Source organism: Triticum aestivum, chromosome 2B (assembly GCF_018294505.1).
Source record: "Triticum aestivum cultivar Chinese Spring chromosome 2B, IWGSC CS RefSeq v2.1, whole genome shotgun sequence".
NCBI classification, from domain to species: Eukaryota; Viridiplantae; Streptophyta; class Magnoliopsida; order Poales; family Poaceae; genus Triticum; species Triticum aestivum.
Window position 1 is genome coordinate 749,308,621 of NC_057798.1, and position 17,255 is coordinate 749,325,875.

Genomic DNA, 17,255 nt, shown 5'->3' on the forward strand with positions numbered 1-17,255 from the left:
AAGAGCTCAACTATGATTTCAAACTTGCCAGTCAGAAGAGGTTATTTGATATTAGCTCACTTGATGAATGGAGAACCCAAGCATACGAGAATGTCAAGCTGTTTAAAGAAAAAGTTAAAAGATGGCATGACAAAAGGATACAAAAGCGTGAGTTTAATGTAGGTGATTATGTGTTGCTTTTCAACTCTCATTTAAGATTTTTTGCAGAAAAACTTCTCTCTAAATGGGAAGGCCCTTATGTTATCGAGGAGGTCTATCGTTCCGGTTCCATAAAAATCAACAACTTCGAAGGCACAAATCCGAAGGTGGTGAACGACCAAAGAATCAAACATTATATCTCAGGTAACACAATAAATGTTGAAACTAATATTATTGAAACCATAACCCCGGAGGAATACATAAGAGACACTTTCCAGAACGTCTCGGACTCCGAAAAGGAATAGGTATGTGGTACGGTAAGTGGACCGACTCCAAAACAATTCTAATAGCATTTTTCTCTGTTTTGGAATATTTAAGAAAATAGGAAAATAAGAACTAGTACGGGAAGGACACGAGGTGTCCACGAGGGTGGAGGGCGCGCCCTACCCTACTAGGCGCGCCCCCCTGCCTCGTGGGCACCTCGTGTGCTCTCCACACTCTGTTTTCTTGCACAACACTTCTTTTGGTCGGAAAAAATTCATTATTTATTCTCCCGAAGGTTTTGACCACCGTATCACGCAAACATCTTCTGTCTTTGTTTCGAGTTGTTTCTGCCGCAGATCAGAGCAATATGTCGTCCCAAGATTCGGAGGGAGAAAGCTACGTGGTTGATTACCTTGCAGACCCGAAGGTCTATGGGGACTTGGAGCATTATGGCTGGACCACTGAGGAAGAAGAAGACTATGAGCCTAAGAGAAAGGAGGAGACGAGCTCAGATGAATATGAAGTCCCGTTACCTCAACCTGGGGACATGCATGTGGAGTTTAAAAAGTCAAGCCTCCCTGATAGGGCAAAGAAGCCCAAGATCTATTTTGTCCCTTTTCGTCTCTTGCAGGAAAACAAACAGGAACTATGCAAAAGGATATTAATCCTAGAGAAGGTGATCTAAGGGAGAAAAATTCCATTCTCAAGCGCAAATTAAGGAAGAAATCTACATCACCAACAACTCCATCATCACCACCTCCGAGGACATAATCACATGGGTATGGGCACTCCCCATGGCAACTGCCAATCTTAGGGGAGTTGCCCAGTATCGTATCACCATCACACTCCAATCTTTACCGTTTTTCTTAGTTCAATCATTTTGGTAATATCTTAATCTAGTAGAATAAAGCTTTGGTATGAATAAGTTTTGAGTTTTGCTTTGTGATCCCTCTATGTAATTGAGTCCGTGAGCTATATCTAATAAAGATTAGTGTTGAGTCAAGGGCTTTGCTATCTTGCTATGATCTTAAGTGCATAAAAGAGTAAAAGGAAATCAAGAGATCGTATTGATCTTATGGATAGTAATGACTTCACATATAGAGAGTATGATGATTAAAAGTTGTTAAGAGTTGGCAAACATAGTTTTGGTCATCGTTACAATTAATAGGAAGTAATAAAGAAAGAGAGGTTTTCACATATAAATATACTATCTTGGACATCTTTTATGATTGTGAGCACTCATTAAAGTATGACATGCTAAAGAGTTGATGTTGGACAAGGAAGACAATGTAATGGGTTATGTTTTCTCACATCTTAGTTAAAGTATATTGTCATGGATCGTCCAACATGTTGAGCTTGCCTTTCCCCCTCATGCTAGCCAAATTCCTTGCACCAAGTAGAGATACTACTTGTGCTTCCAAATATCCTTAAACCCAGTTTTGCCACAAGAGTCCACCATACCTACCTATGGATTGAGTAAGATCCTTCAAGCAAGTTGTCATGTTGCATGCAATAAAAATTGCTCTCTAAATATGTATGACTTATTAATGTGGAGAAAATAAGTTTTATACGATCTTGTGATATGGAAGTAATAAAAGCGACGGACTGCATAATAAAGGTTCATATCACAAGTGGCAATATAAAGTGACGTTCTTTTGCATTAAAATTTCATGCATCCAACCATAAAAGCACATGACAACCTCTGCTTCCCTCTGCGAAGGGCCTATCTTTTACTTTATGTCTTTTACTTTATGCAAGAGTCAAGGCGACGTTCACCTTTCCCTTTTACATTTTATCCTTTGGCAAGCACCTCGTGTTGGAAAGATCATGATATATATATATATACAATTGGATGTAAGTTAGCATGAACTATTATTGTTGACATTACCCTTGAGGTAAAAGGTTGGGAGGCAACACAATAAGCCCCTATCTTTCTCTGTGTCCGATTAAGACTCCATAACCATAAGTATTGCGTGAGTGTTAGCAATTGTGGAAGACTAAATGATAGTTGAGTATGTGGACTTGCTGAAAAGCTCTATTATTGACTCTTTCTGATGTTATGATAAATTGCAGTTGCTTCAATGACTAAGATTATCGTTTGTTAGTTCTCAATGAAGTTTCTGAATCATACTTGACATTGTGAATAGATTGTTACTTGAGCATAAGAAATCATATGTCAAAATATATATATGTTGATGTTATAAGAATGATCATGATGCCCTCATGTCCATATTTTATTTTTATCAACACCTCTATCTCTAAACATGTGGACATATTTTTCGATATCGGCTTCCGCTTGAGGACAAGCGAGGTCTAAGCTTGGGGGAGTTGATACGTCCATTTTGCATCATGCGTTTATATCGATATTTATCGCATTATGGGCTGTTATTTCACGTTATGTCACAATACTTATGGCTATTCTCTCTTATTTTACAAGGTTTAACATGAAGAGGGAGAATGCCGGCAACTGGGATTCTGGGCTGGAAAAGGAGCAAATATTGGAGACATATTCTGCACAGCTCCAAAAGTCTTGAAACTCCACAAAAACCATTTTTGGAATTAATGATAATTATTGAGCGGAAGAAGTATCAGAGGGGGCCCACACCCTAGCCACGAGGGTGGGGCGCGTGCCCACCCTTACAGGGCGCGCCCCCTGCATCGTGGGCCCCCTGGTAGCCCTCCGGTGCCCACCTTCTGCTATATGAAGTCTTTTACCCTGGAAAAAAATCATAAACAAGCTTACGGGACGAGACTCCGTCGCCACGAGGCGGAACCTTGGCGAAACCAATCTAGGGCTCCGGCGGAGCTGTTCTGCCGGGGAAACTTCCCTCCGGGGGGGGGGGGGGGTCATCACCATCATCATCACCAACGATCCTCTCATCGGGAGGGGGTCAATCTCCATCAACATCTTCACCAGCACCATCTCCTCTCAAACCCTAGTTCATCTCTTGTATCCAATCTTTGTACCAAAACCTCCGATTGGTACATGTCGGTTGCTAGTAGTGTTGATTACTCCTTGTAGTTGATGCTAGTTGGTTTATTTGGTCGAAGATCATATGTTCAGATCGTTAATGCATATTAATACCCCTCTGATTATGAACATGAATATGCGTAGTGCGTAGTTATGTTTGTTCCTGAGGACATGGGTGAAGTCTTGCTATTATTAGTCATGTGAATTTGGTATTCGTTCGATATTTTGATGAGATGTATGTTGTCTCTCCTCTAGTGGTGTTATGTGAACGTCTGACTACATGACACTTCACCATTATTTGGGCCTAGAGGAAGGCATTGGGAAGTAATAAGTAGATGATGGGTTGCTAGAGTGACAGAAGCTTAAACCCTGGTTTATGAGTTGCTTCGTAAGGGGCTGATTTGGATCCATATGTTTCATGCTATGGTTAGGTTTACCTTAATACTTCTTTTGAAGTTGCAGATGCTTGCAATAGGGGTTAATCATAAGTGGGATGCTTGTCCAAGAAAGGGCAGTACCCAAGCACCGGTCCACCCACATATCAAATTATCAAAGTAACGAACGCAAATCATATGAGCGTGATGAAAACTAGCTTGACGATAATTCCCATGTGTCCTCGGGAGCGCTTTTCTCATTATAAGAACTTGTCCAGGCTTTTCCTTTGCTACAAAAAGGATTGGGCCATCTTGCTGCACTTTATTTACTTTCATTGCTTGTTACCCGTTACAAATTATCCTATCACAAAACTATCTGTTACCTACAATTTCAGTGCTTGCAGAGAATACATTACTGAAAACCGCTTGTCATTTCCTTCTGCTCCTCGTTGGGTTTGACACTCTTACTTATCGAAAGGACTACGATAGATACCCTATACTTGTGGGTCATCAGGCGGCGGCAAGGATGGAGGGCGCGCCCTAGGAGGGGGCACCCCCTACCTTGTGGGGCCCTCGGTGACTCCCTGACCTAGATCTTCCTTCTATATATTCACATATATTCCAAAACCACCAGAAGCATCCACGAAAACACTTTTCCACCGCCGCAACCTTCTGTTCCCGTGAGATCCCATCTTGCGGCCTTTTCCGGCATACTGCCGGAGGGTGATTCGATCACGAAGGGCATCTACGTCAGCTCTATTGCCCTTCCGATGAAGCGTGAGCAGTTTACCTTAGATCTACGGGTCCATAGCTAGTAGCTAGATGGCTTCTTCTCTCTCTTTGTTTCTCAATACCATGTTCTCCTTGATGTTCTTGAAGATCTATCCGGTGTAATCTTCTTTTGCGGTGTGTTTGTCGAGATCCGATGAATTGTGGTTTTATGATCAACTTATCTATGAATATTATTTGAATCTTCTCTGAATTCTTATATGCATGTTTTGGTATCTTTGTATTTCTCTTCGAATTATCGGTTTGGTTTGGCCAACTAGGTTGGTTTTTATTACAATGTGAGAGGTGCTTAGCTTTGGGAGCAATCTTGCGTGATTTCACCCAGTGACAAAGTAGGGGTAGCGAGACACGTATTGAATTGTTGCCATCGAGGATAAAAAGATGGGGTTTTCATCATATTGCTTGAGTTTAATCCTCTAGATCATGCAATAGTGACATCATGTCATCTTACTTAAGGCGTTACTCCGTTCTTTATGAACTTAATACTCTAGATGCATGCTGGATAGCGGTCGATGCGTGGAGTAATAGTAGTAGATGCAGGCAGGAGTCGGTCTACTTGACACGGACGTGATGCCTATATTGCATAATCATTGCTTTGGATATCATCATAACTTTACGCTTTTCTATCAATTGCTCGACAGTAATTTGTTTACCCACCGTATTATTTGCCTTCATGAGAGAAGCCTCTAGTGAAACATATGGCCCCCGGGTCTATTTTCCATCATATTAGTTTTTGATCTTCTATTTTCCATCATATTAGTTTCTGTCTTCTATTTTTGATCATATTAGTTTCCGATCTACTATTTTGCAATCTTTTATTTTCAGATCTATAAACCAAAAAACCAAAAAATATTTTATCTTTTGTTCAGTTTTATCTATCTCTATCGGATCTCACCTTTGCAAGTGACCTTGAAGGGATTGACAACCCTTTATCGCGTTGGGTGCAAGTGTTTGATTGTTTGTGTAGGTACATCTATTTGGGACTTGCGTGTTTCTCCTACTAGATTGATACATTGGTTCTTAACCGAGGGAAATACTTATCTCTACTTGATGCATCACCCTTTTCTATTTAAGAAAAAAACCAACGCAAGCTCAAGAAGTAGTGAGGGAGTCCTGGATTAGGGGGTGTCCGGATAGCCGGACTATGACCTTTGGCCGGACTCCTGGACTATGAAGATACAAGATTGAAGACTTCATCCCGTGTCCGGATGGGACTTTCCTTGGCGTGGAAGGCAAGCTTGGCGATACGATATGAAGATCTCCTCCCATTGTAACCGACTCTGTGTAACCCTAGCCCTCTCTGGTGTCTTTATAAACCGGAGGGTTTTAGTCCGTAGGACGAACAACAATCATACCATAGGCTAGCTTCTAGGGTTTAGCCTCTCTGATCTCGTGGTAGATCTACTCTTGTACTACCCATATCATCAATATTAATCAAGCAGAAGTAGGGTTTTACCTCCATCGAGAGGGCCCGAACCTAGGTAAAAACATCGTGTCCCTTGTCTCCTGTTATCATCTGCCTAGACGCATAATTCGGGACCCCCTACCCGAGATTCGCCGGTTTTGACACCGACATTGGTGCTTTCATTGAGAGTTCCTCTGTGTCGTCACCTTTAGGCCCGATGGCTCCTCCGATCATCAACAGCGATGCGGTCCAGGGTGAGACCTTTATCCCCAGACAGATCTTTGTATTCGGCGGCTTTGCACTGCGGGCCAATTCGCTTGGCCATTTGGAGCAGATCGAAAGCTACGCCCCTGGCCATCAGGTCAGGTTTGGAAGTTTGAACTACACGGCTGACATCCGCGGAGACTTGATCTTCGACGGGTTCGAGCCGCAGCCGAGCGCGCCACACTATCACGATGGGCATGATCTAGCTCTGCCACCGGACAGTGCCCAGGAGGCCGCGCCAGTGTCCGCTCTGACCCTTAGCTCAGATCCGACTACGCCAATCGAGGACGGGTGGCTGGACACCGCCTCGGGGGCTGCAATCTCTATGGTGATCGTGCCGAATACCAGGCTTGTCCTTTGCGAAGCTCGTGACTCCAAGGTGCCGGACTCCTTTCCGGACTCTGAACCTTCCGTGCCCTTGCCGATCGATCCCGATTGGGCACCGATCATGGAGTTCGCCGCCGCGGATATCTTTCAACACTCGCCCTTCGGCGACATTCTGAATTCACTAAAGTCTCTCTCTTTATCAGGAGAGCTCTGGCCGGACTACGGTCGGCAAGGTTGGGATGCGGACGACGAAGAAATTCAAAGCCCACCCACCACCCACTTCGTAGCCACTGTTGATGATTTAACCGACATGCTCGACTTCGACTCCGAAGACATCGACGGTATGGACGACAATGCAGGAGACGACCAAGAACCAGCGCCTATAGGGCATTGGAAAGCCACCTCGTCATACGACATATACATGGTGGACACCCCAAAAGAAGGGGATGGCGATGGAACAACGGAGGATGACCCCTCCAAGAAGCAGCCTAAGCGCCGGCGTCAGCGGCGCCGCTCTAAATCCCGCTAAAGCAAAATGGCGATTCCGGCATGGGAGATAATAACACCCCGGACAGTGCCGAAGACAACCCCCTCCAGCAGGATTCAGCATAGGAGGATGGAGAAGCCAGCCCTCATGAGAGAGCGGCAGATAGAGAGGTAGAGGACCATAATTACATGCCTCCCTCTGAAAACGAGGCAAGCCTCGACGACGACGAATTTGTCGTGCCTGAGGATCCCGTCGAACAAGAGCATTTCAAACGCAGGCTTATGGCCACTGCGAGCAGCCTCAAGAAGAAACAGCAGCAACTTAGAGCTGACCAAGGCTTGCTAGCCGACAGATGGACTGAAGTCCTTGCGGCCGAAGAGTACGAACTCGAACGCCCCTCCAAGAGCTACCCAAAGCGCAGGCTGCTACCCCGATTAGAGGAGGAAGCACCTAAACCTACATCACCAGCGCACGACACGGCCGACCGGCCACCTCGTGGCCACGACAGAGAGGCCTCTCGGCCATCCACTCAAGCCGCACCTCGGCGTCGCTCAAAAAATACCAAGGCACGGGGAAATGCACCAGACCTGCGAGACATATTGGAGGACAAGGCAAGGCAAACAAGATCAATCTACGGATCGCGTGGGCACCCCACGGCACGTGACGATAACCGTCATGCCGGATATGGAAAATACGGCCAGGCCGAACACAGCAGATAAAGCTCATTTGGGCTACGTCGTGATATAGCCCAGTACAGAGGCGCCGCACACCCACTATGCTTCACAGATGAAGTAATGGATCATCAAATCCCCGAGGGTTTTAAGCCCGTAAACATCGAATCATACGATGGCACAACAGATCCTGTGGTATGGATCGAGGATTATCTCCTTCATATCCACATGGCCCGCGATGATGATCTACACGCTATCAAATACCTCCCACTCAAGCTTAAAGGACCAGCTCGGCATTGTCTTAACAGCTTGCCAGCAGAGTCAATTGGTTGCTGGGAGGACCTAGAAGCCGCATTCCTCGACAATTTCCAGGGCACCTATGTGCGACCACCAGACGCCGGTGACCTAAGCCACATAATTCAGCAGCCAGAGGAATCGGACAGACAATTCTGGACACGGTTCCTAACCAAGAAAAATCAAATAGTCGACTATCCGAACGCAGAGGCCCTTGCAGCCTTCAAACATAACATCCGAGACGAATGGCTTGCCCGGCACCTAGGACAGGAAAAGCCGAAATCCATGGCAGCCCTCACAACACTCATGACCCGCTTTTGCACGGGAGAAGACAGCTGGCTAGCTCGTAGTAATAACATGACCAAGAGCCCTGGTAATTCGGATACCAAGGACAACAATGGCAGGTCGTGTCGCAACAAGCACAAGCGCCGCATTAACGGCGACAATGCTGAGGATACGACAGTTAATGCCGGATTCAGAGGCTCTAAACCCGGTCAGCGGAAAAAACCAATCAAAAGAAATACTCCGGGCCCGTCCAGTTTGGACCGAATACTCGATCGCTCGTGGCAGATACACGGCACCCCCGAAAACCAGCCAATCACACCAACAGGGATTGTTGGGTGTTCAAGCAGGCAGGCAAGTTAAGTGCCGAAAACAGAGACAAGGGGTTGCATAGCGATGACGAGGAGGAGCCCCGGCCACCGAACAATAGGGGACAGAAGGGTTTTCCCCCACAAGTGCGGACGGTGAACATGATATACGCAACCCACATCCCCAAAAGGGAGCGGAAGCGTGCACTCAGGGACGTATATGCGTTGGAGCCAGTCGCCCCAAAGTTCAACCCGTGGTCCTCCTGCCCGATCACTTTTGATCGAAGGGACCACCCCACTAGCCTCCGCCACGGCGGATTCGCCGCATTGGTTCTAGACCCAATCATTGACGGATTTCACCTCACTAGAGTGCTCATGGACGGCGGCAGCAGCCTGAACCTGCTTTACCAGGATACAATGCAAAAAATGGGCATAGATCCCTCAAGGATTAAACCCACAAAGACGACCTTTAAAGGCGTCATACCAGGTGTAGAGGCCAACTGTACAGGCTCAGTTACACTCGAAGTGGTCTCCGGATCCCCGGATAATTTCTGAAGCGAGGAGTTAATCTTCGACATAGTCCCGTTCCGCAGTGGTTATCACGCCCTGCTCGGACGAACCGCATTTGCAAAGTTCAATGCGGTGCCGCACTATACATACCTCAAGCTCAAGATGCCAGGCCCTCGAGGAGTCATTACGGTCAATGGAAACACCGAACGCTCTCTCCGAACGGAGGAGCATACGGCGGCCCTCGCGGCAGAAGTGCAAAGTAGCCTCTCAAGGCAATTCTCCAGTCCGGCTATTAAACGTCCAGACACCGTTAAGCGCGCCCGGAGTAACCTACAAAAAGACCGCCTAGCACGTTCCGAGCAAGCGTAGCAGTGCGGCCACAACCCCAGCCCTCGCGAAATTGCGAAATCAGTACTACATGTACATAATTACGCCCTGGAAATACCATGGGCATAAGGGGAGGGGCACAACCACGGCACGCCCAACATGCAGCTCAACTGCACAAGGGGCTCCAAATTTTGTCATTTCTTTTTTTTTCTTACTTTCAGGACTCCATTCTCCGGAAGGCCTGTCCGGCAATACAATCACCGAACACACGATGCAACAGCCAGGGAGGCAGCAAGCTACGTCGAATGTCCAGGTGGTCTCTATAACGAGCTAAATACCTGTCTTACATAAAGTCTCACAGCTTGCCCCTGGAGGGGGGCATGTCAAATAATCCCATCTCTTGCTTATCGCACTATTTGTATCGTTCTGCTTTCACAGCAGCCTCTTAGTAAACAATACATAGCTCTCATCTATTATTGCATTCAGTTTTTATGTAAATATGTTCAGTTATGACATTATGCAATCGTACACTTTGGTACGGCCAATACACCAGGGGCTCAAGTACCCCAGAAAATGGTGTGAGAAGTCCGAACACTCTCACGAGTGCGGCACCCCGAACTTATAGCATTATATGCATCGGCTCCGAATCATGTCTTGGGTAAATAGTTGTGTTTGCCCGGCTCCCATGTTTTGGTACCTTATGTTCCGCTATATCGGCTAAGGTAGCGCTGGGAGAACTACTGCGATTGTGCCCCAGTTGAGCTGGGTTAAGCACCTCAATAGAGAAAGCTAAAACTGACCGTCATGATAGGGCGAGAGCCGGTCGCTGTTCGAGAGGTTTTCGAGTTCCTAGAGACTTATGCCGCTTAGAGCGAGGAGCTAGCTTTGTCCGGCCTAGGCGTGGATAGCGCCCCGAACTCGGTCTCCCGAATACTAGGGGCTTCGCCGAAATTTAAAATTATAGAATTCTATGGCTAAGTGAGAGTGATAAAGCATTATAGTCTGATTGCCTTGTTCGTTGTGCTGAGCGCCTCCCTCGAAGGACCCAAGAATGGGAACAAGAGTGCTCAGGTTTATCCCGAACACCCCAGCACTCGTGGCATGGGGGTAGAAGCTGACAACTTGCATCTCTCAGATTTAATAAACGGCCGCACAGAAGGTAACATTTTAAATTCAAAAAGCGTTGCTTAGCGCATATGAACAAGTTTTCAGCGCACGGGATAACACGAGCGAGTTTACTCAAAAATTACATCCTTGGAACACTCATTCGCCACAAGGCAGGCACCCTTCAGGACGCCCTCATAATACAACTCGGGCTTGCGATGCTCCTTCCCCTCCGGTGGCCCATCTATCACCAGCTTCTCAGCATCCATCTTGCCCCAGTGTACTTTAACACGGGCAAGGGCCCTACGGGCACCTTCGATGCATACGGAGCGCTTGATGATTTCAAGCCATGGACAGTCATCCACCAGCCGCCTCACCAGCCCAAAGTAGCTCCCAGGCATGACCTTCCCAGGCCATAGCCGGACTATAATGCCCTTCATGGCCTGTTCGGTTGCCTTATGGAGCTCGACCAGCTGCTTCAGCTGGTCGCTCAAGGGCACCGGGTGTTAGGCCTCAGCATACTGGGACCAGAACACCTTCTCCGTCGAGCTCCCTTCCTCGGCTCGGTAGAATGCGGCAGATCTGTGAATGCTCCTGGAGAGCTCCGGACTCGGGTAAGTAACAAGTAATTCACTTTCACGTGCTTGCTTTGCATAAAGAATGCCTTACCCGCCGCTATCTTCTTCATCGCCTCAATTTCCTGAAGGGCTTTTTGGGCTTCGGCCTTGGTAGATTTGGCGCTCTCAAGGGCCGAGGCAAGCTCGGACTCTTGAGTCTTTGAGTCAAGCTCCAAACTCTCGTGTTTTTTCACAAGAGTGTGGAGCTCTTGCCGCACCTCCTCCGCCCACGCATCCTGCTTTTCTCGCTCAGTGCGCTCCACGACTGCATTGTCTTTGGCCTTGGACAACGCTTCCTTCAGGGTCGCCACCTCGGTTGTGGCCCCTGTAACACTCACGTTGGTCCTGTCACTATTTGCAACCAGGTATTTTAATATACTTACATAAGGTACTACTTACCTTCCTTGTCCTCGAGCTGCTTCTTGGCAAGGCCGAGCTTGTTCTCGGACCGCTCGAGGCTCTGCTTCAAGGCATCGACCTCCGCAGTCAGTGCGGCAGAGGTCAGCAGCGCAGCCTGCATTCCCATATTGACATACTTATGTTAGACTCATGCGTATATCTTTTTAGATCCTCAGTCCGGCTTTTCTTTCCGAACACCACACTGAGCATCAGGGGCTACTGTCTATGCGGTAATATTTTTACATATCTTAAATACATACCTCAAAACCTGTTAGAAGGCTGGCACAGGCTTCTGTCAGCCTGCTCTTGGCGGACTGAACCTCCTGGATCACCGCACTCATAATAGTGCGGTGCTCCTCGTCGATGGAGGCGCCTTTAAGCACCTCCAGCAAATTGTCCGGTGCCTCCGGTTGGATGGGGGTCACCGGCGTCGTAGGCTTGCCCTTCTTACGAGGGGGCCGCCTGCCGGACTCCGGAACCACTGAAGGTTACAGTGCAGTGTCCGGCCCCGGGCCGGACTTAGAGCCCCTTGGGGTTTTGTCCCCTTGGCGCCTGGAGTCCGGGAGGTCGCCTTGTGGCGCCTCCAGGACCACCTCCTCCTGGTCTGGCCCCTTTCGAGACTCCACCTCGGCATCGTCCGTAGGGCGAGGGGAGGTAGCAGTCGGGAGTGAAAGACTATTCACATCCGACGAATCCAGGAAGCCGCTCGACGAAGAGTCGAGCCGGGCCTTAGGCGGACTTCATGATTATATTCGGCATCAGAAGATACTGTGCAATAAAGGAACGCCATGAGTTATTCTGGTATCCGGTTACTTACGATTTTGCCATGGGCTTGGCCCTGGATGGCCACTCCTCTCCGCTGTCGTCGGCGCTGGTGGAGTAGTCCGGAAGAAGGGTATTTCCCTTCTTGGACCCTCCAGCCTCCCCAGTTGGGGCGGCCTTCCTTTTCTTTCCTCCCCCCGTTGGATGGGGAGAGGCTTCTTCTTCCTCCTCCTCGTCTTCGGGGGAGGAGTGCGCTTCGGGATCGTCGGGCGATGAATCCGACACCACCAGGCGCCGGGAACTCTTTCGAGTTCCCGTGGCCTTCTTCTTGGCCTTCTTCTCCGGCACCACGTGAGGTGCCGGGACCAGCAGCTTCGCCAAGCGTGCATCTGCTGGACCTTCGGGCAAAGGAGCCGGACAGTCAATCTATACGGACGTCCTCTTCCAGTCCTGTCAAAGGAGCGGGAGCTTAGATCCCGCATAGAGTCAAACTACGAAAAACAAGTATCCTGTAAAGGGTAAAACAAGCTTACTGCGCTGGCTTGGCGCTTCGCGCAGAATCTGCGATCCTCGGTAATGGGAGGGGGAACCTCGAAGCCCTTGAATAGCACCTTCCAGGCGTCTTTGTGCGTTGTGTCAAAGAGCCTGGACAAAGTTTGGTGCTGGGTCGGGTCGAACTCCCACAAGTTAAAAGCCCGTTGTTGACACGAGAGGATCCGGCGGAAGAGCATGACCTGGACTACGTTGACTAGTTTAACCTTCTTGTCCACCAGGTTTTGGACGCAGGTTTGGAGTCCGGTCACCTCTTCCGAACTACCCCACGACAGGCCCATTTCTTTCCAGGAGGTGAGCCGTGTGGGGATGCCAGATTGGAATTCGGGGGGCCCTGCCCATTCAGGGTCACACGGCTCGGTGATGTAGAACCACCCCGATTGCCACCCTTTGATGGTTTCCACAAAGGAGCCCTCGAGCCATGTGACGTTGGGCATCTTGCCCACCATGGCGCCTCCGCACTCCGCTTGCCGGCCGCCCACAACCTTCGGCTTGAAATTGAAGGTCTTCAGCCATAAGCCGAAGTGGGGCTTGATGCGGAGGAAGACCTCGCACACGACGATAAATGCCGAGATGTTGAGGATGGAGTTCGGGGCCAGATCATGGAAATCCAGGCCATAGTAGAACATGATCCCCCGGACAAATGGTTGGAGTGGGAAGCCCAGTCCGCGGAGGGAATGGGGGAGGAACACCACCCTCTCATGGGGCCTGGGGGTGGGGATGAGTTGCCCCTCATCTGGAAGCCGGTACGCAATGTCGTTGCACAAGTATCCGGCTTTCCTCAACTTTTTGATGTGCCCCTCCGTGACGGTGGAGGCCATCCACCTGCCTCCCGCTCCGGACATGGCTGGAGAAGGTCGAGGTGGGAAGTGCGGACTTGGGCGCTGGAGCTCGAGTGCGCGAAAATGGATAAGCAAAGGAGGAAGAAGGCGTAGATGGAAGAGGTGGATCCTTATCCCCTTATATGGGCGGACGAAACTATGTGCCCCCACCAGCCTGGTAAAACTCGCTTATCTCCCAAGCGTCGTGATTAATGGCATGGGTGGGTTACCCACGCCCGTATTGATGAGAATCCCGGAATAAGGGGACACGATCTCTGCTTTGACAAGATGTGCCAAGGAAACCACCTCGCTAAACGCGCTGAGGTGGGACAGTAAAACGGTTTAAATAAAAGCTTGGCCGTGGCATGATGTCGCGATGCGGAATACGTCAGCTGATTAGATTTGTACAAATATTATTCTCTCTACGGTGGTATGTGGAACTTATTTTGCAGAGCCGGACACTATCCTTGTGTTCACAATCTTCTATGAAATATTCAGAGGAGGAACCCGCCTTGCAATGCCGAAGACAATCTGCGCGCCGGACTCGTCGTCACTGAAGTCTGGTTCAGGGGCTACTGAGGGAGTCCTGGATTAGGGGGTGTCCGGATAGCCGGACTATGACCTTTGGCCGGACTCCTGGACTATGAAGATACAAGATTGAAGACTTCGTCCCGTGTCCGGATGGGACTTTCCTTGGCGTGGAAGGCAAGCTTGGCGATACGATATGAAGATCTCCTCCCATTGTAACCGACTCTGTGTAACCCTAACCCTCTCCGGTGTCTTTATAAACCGGAGGGTTTTAGTTCATAGGACGAACAACAATCATACCATAGGCTAGCTTCTAGGGTTTAGCCTCTCTGATCTCGTGGTAGATCTACTCTTGTACTACCCATATCATCAATATTAATCAAGCAGGAGTAGGGTTTTACCTCCATCGAAAGGGCCCGAATCTGGGTAAAAACATCATGTCCCTTGTCTCCTGTTACCATCCGCCTAGACGCACAGTTCGGGACCCCCCATCCGAGATCCGCCGGTTTTGACACCGACAAGTAGCATGCCGAACGTTTCTTTTGCTAGAGTCAGGCTTATGGGTGCTTTAAGTTCCTTACGCGCCAAGATCTTCATGCTGATCAGACATTCAAATGGTCTAAATAAACTCGATCCAATAGGCCTCGCTTAGATATATACAACCTACCAAACGCTTCCCTCCAATTTTCGTTGTCGCTGGGCACGCGTAGAGGAGCACATCACAGGCTGCCAATACCGTCGTCTACACGTCGTCCGACGCAAACCGTGCGGCGTCGCGGTCGGCACGCACGGCGCCATTATAAAACTGAGCACATAGGCAGTGGCACTGAGCCACTGACAACGTAAGCGGTGCAGGCGAGCAACAGAACAGAAGTCGCTCAGTGAGAAGGTGCCAAGGCACGTACTACCTACCTCTACGCAGCAACGCACAGTAAAGCCAGCGACAACTTTTGGGGGTCAAGAGCCACGGGCCTCGCCAAAGTGTGGCGCGTGCGTGCCCGTGGCGCCTGCGTGCGACCGCCTGTGGATGTGGATCAGTGGAAGTGGAAGAAAGCCAAACCCCAAAATGCCAAAGGCGTAGGTGTAGCATGCATGCATGCACGTCCGCCCAGGCTTTTCGTGCGGCTAAATAATTGCACCTCACGGCTTTCCACAGCTCTCGCTCGCTCGCCGATGGACGCCACCATGGTGGTCTACGCCTGGATCGGCCTCTCCTTTCCGAGGACCCGAGATATGCCGTGCCGACGGGCACGCACTGCGCAGTGCGTGGTTTCCGTGGAACACTCCAGGGAGACCAATGGCCAATGGGATAAGTGTAGTAGTTGTTTGATCGACGGAGGGTGAACATTTTGAGAATTAGCAAGTCCTCTCTTTCACCAATGCATTATTATTCAGAGGAGTGTTTCACAGAGTAAAGCTAACACTGCCCCCGGTCAGGGAACAGTTTTACTCCGCTGGATTGGATACCAAACTCCGCTGACAAAGCAACAGCAACTCTGATCGAGCTTGACCACCACAACGGCTCCTACTGTATCAGTCCTCGGACTCTCTCTCTCTCTCTCTGACACCAGCTCAGAACAAAAGCTACTATTGAGCCCTGAAGAACAGTGCAAACCGGAGAACGCTCGCTAAATACTAATTAATCTTCAGTAGACCTGATTGGAGAGTTGTTATCTTTCTTTGTCCAAGAAAAAAGAAAGAAATGTGAGTAGTACTGATCATTGGAATCATCAAAGCCTCGTTTCGCAACTCGATGCTCTGATTCAGGACTTGGTTTCCTTTGCCAAGACAGAGAGAGAGATAGAGAGAGAGAGACAGAGAGAGAGAGAGAGAGAGAGAGAGAGAGAGCGCGCGCTTGATTTTTTTAGCATTTTGGCATAGAGTGGGAGTAGAGAGTTTTGTGTGGATCAAACATGGAACCGAGGTTGATTTTGCAACCAGACACTGATGCATCATCTAGCCATAGATCATCAAGTGGGGTACACTCCCCTGGCAAAAACAAGTGCAAGAACTAGCAAATCCAACGAACAACAGAACCGAGGAGCCCGAGCAAAACGATGAATGGAATCAAGATCAAGATCTACCTAGCGCCTACATCACTCAGCCACACTCTACCGCATCACAAGAGGTCTGCTACTCCGGCGACTAGGAAGAGAAGAAGCGCGCGGTGAAGTTGGACGACGACGAGGAGGCCCGATTGGCGTCGGCGACCGTGCCGGGCCACAACGTCACCGGCGGCCGGCCGTCGAAGACCGCAGGCGGGGGGCACGCCAGCACGCCCAGCGGCGGCAGCTTCCTCATCATGGGCAGCGGCGGCGAGAACGCCCCGTCCCCCCGCACTTCCTCTGTAATCCCGTACCGCGACGGCGATGCGTCCGGCGTCTCGAACGGCGTGTCGTGCTCGTGCCCGGCGGGGGCGCCCCGCTCGTACACTGGGTTGGAGATGTACATGAGGCCGTCGCTGTGCGCGGAGGAGGAGGAGGAGCCGCGGGCGGTGGGCTCGTCCGACCGCGGCGGCGAGGAGCGGCGCGCGGGCGACCACCTCCACACGGCGGCCTCCAGCCTGGGGATGGCGAGGAGCAGGTCCTTGCGGGTGGGCGCGCACATGACGCCGTGCGCGTAGTAGAAGGGCGGGGTGCTGGTGAGCGCCTCGCGCGCCGTGGTGGTGGCCGTGGTCGCCGTGGTGGCCACGGACGCGTCGTCGGCAGCCGTGCCGGCGGCGTGCGGCGGGGACAGGGACCCCGCGGCGCCGTGGCCGCGCTTCGGCCATTTGTGCGGCGGCGCCTCCATTGCGTCCGCGCGGAGGCGGCGGCGGCGGAGGTGGGAGCAGAAGAGGTCGGCGAGGAGGAGGATGACGATGGTGAGGAAGACGGCCAGGCTGAGCGCCACCATGACGCTCACCCCCACGCTCAGCCTCGACACGCCGTCGGTCGCCATCTCGGCCTCCGCCCTCCGCCCTCAGCTCGCTCGCCAAGCCCAGCCTCAGTGGTCAGCTGCTGGAGTGGCGACCGGCGAGTGTGAGTGTGCTGTACTTGCAACGAGTGTAGTGGTCACTGGTGAG

At 50.2% G+C, this 17,255-nt stretch overlaps 1 protein-coding gene across 1 annotated transcript; it reads right to left on the reverse strand.

Moving 5' to 3' along the window:
- Nucleotides 1-16,236: 16,236 nt before the first annotated feature.
- On the reverse strand, nt 16,237-17,255 carry LOC123042431 (uncharacterized). Its single transcript, XM_044464885.1, has one exon. The coding sequence runs from the start codon at nt 17,129-17,131 to the stop codon at nt 16,340-16,342; it is 792 nt and encodes a 263-aa protein (XP_044320820.1). The 5' UTR covers nt 17,132-17,255; the 3' UTR covers nt 16,237-16,339.

Coding starts and splice junctions, on each gene's coding strand:
- LOC123042431 (XM_044464885.1), bottom strand. CDS start 17,131: ATGGCGACCGACGGCGTGTCGAGGCTGAGCGTGGGGGTGAGCGTCATG.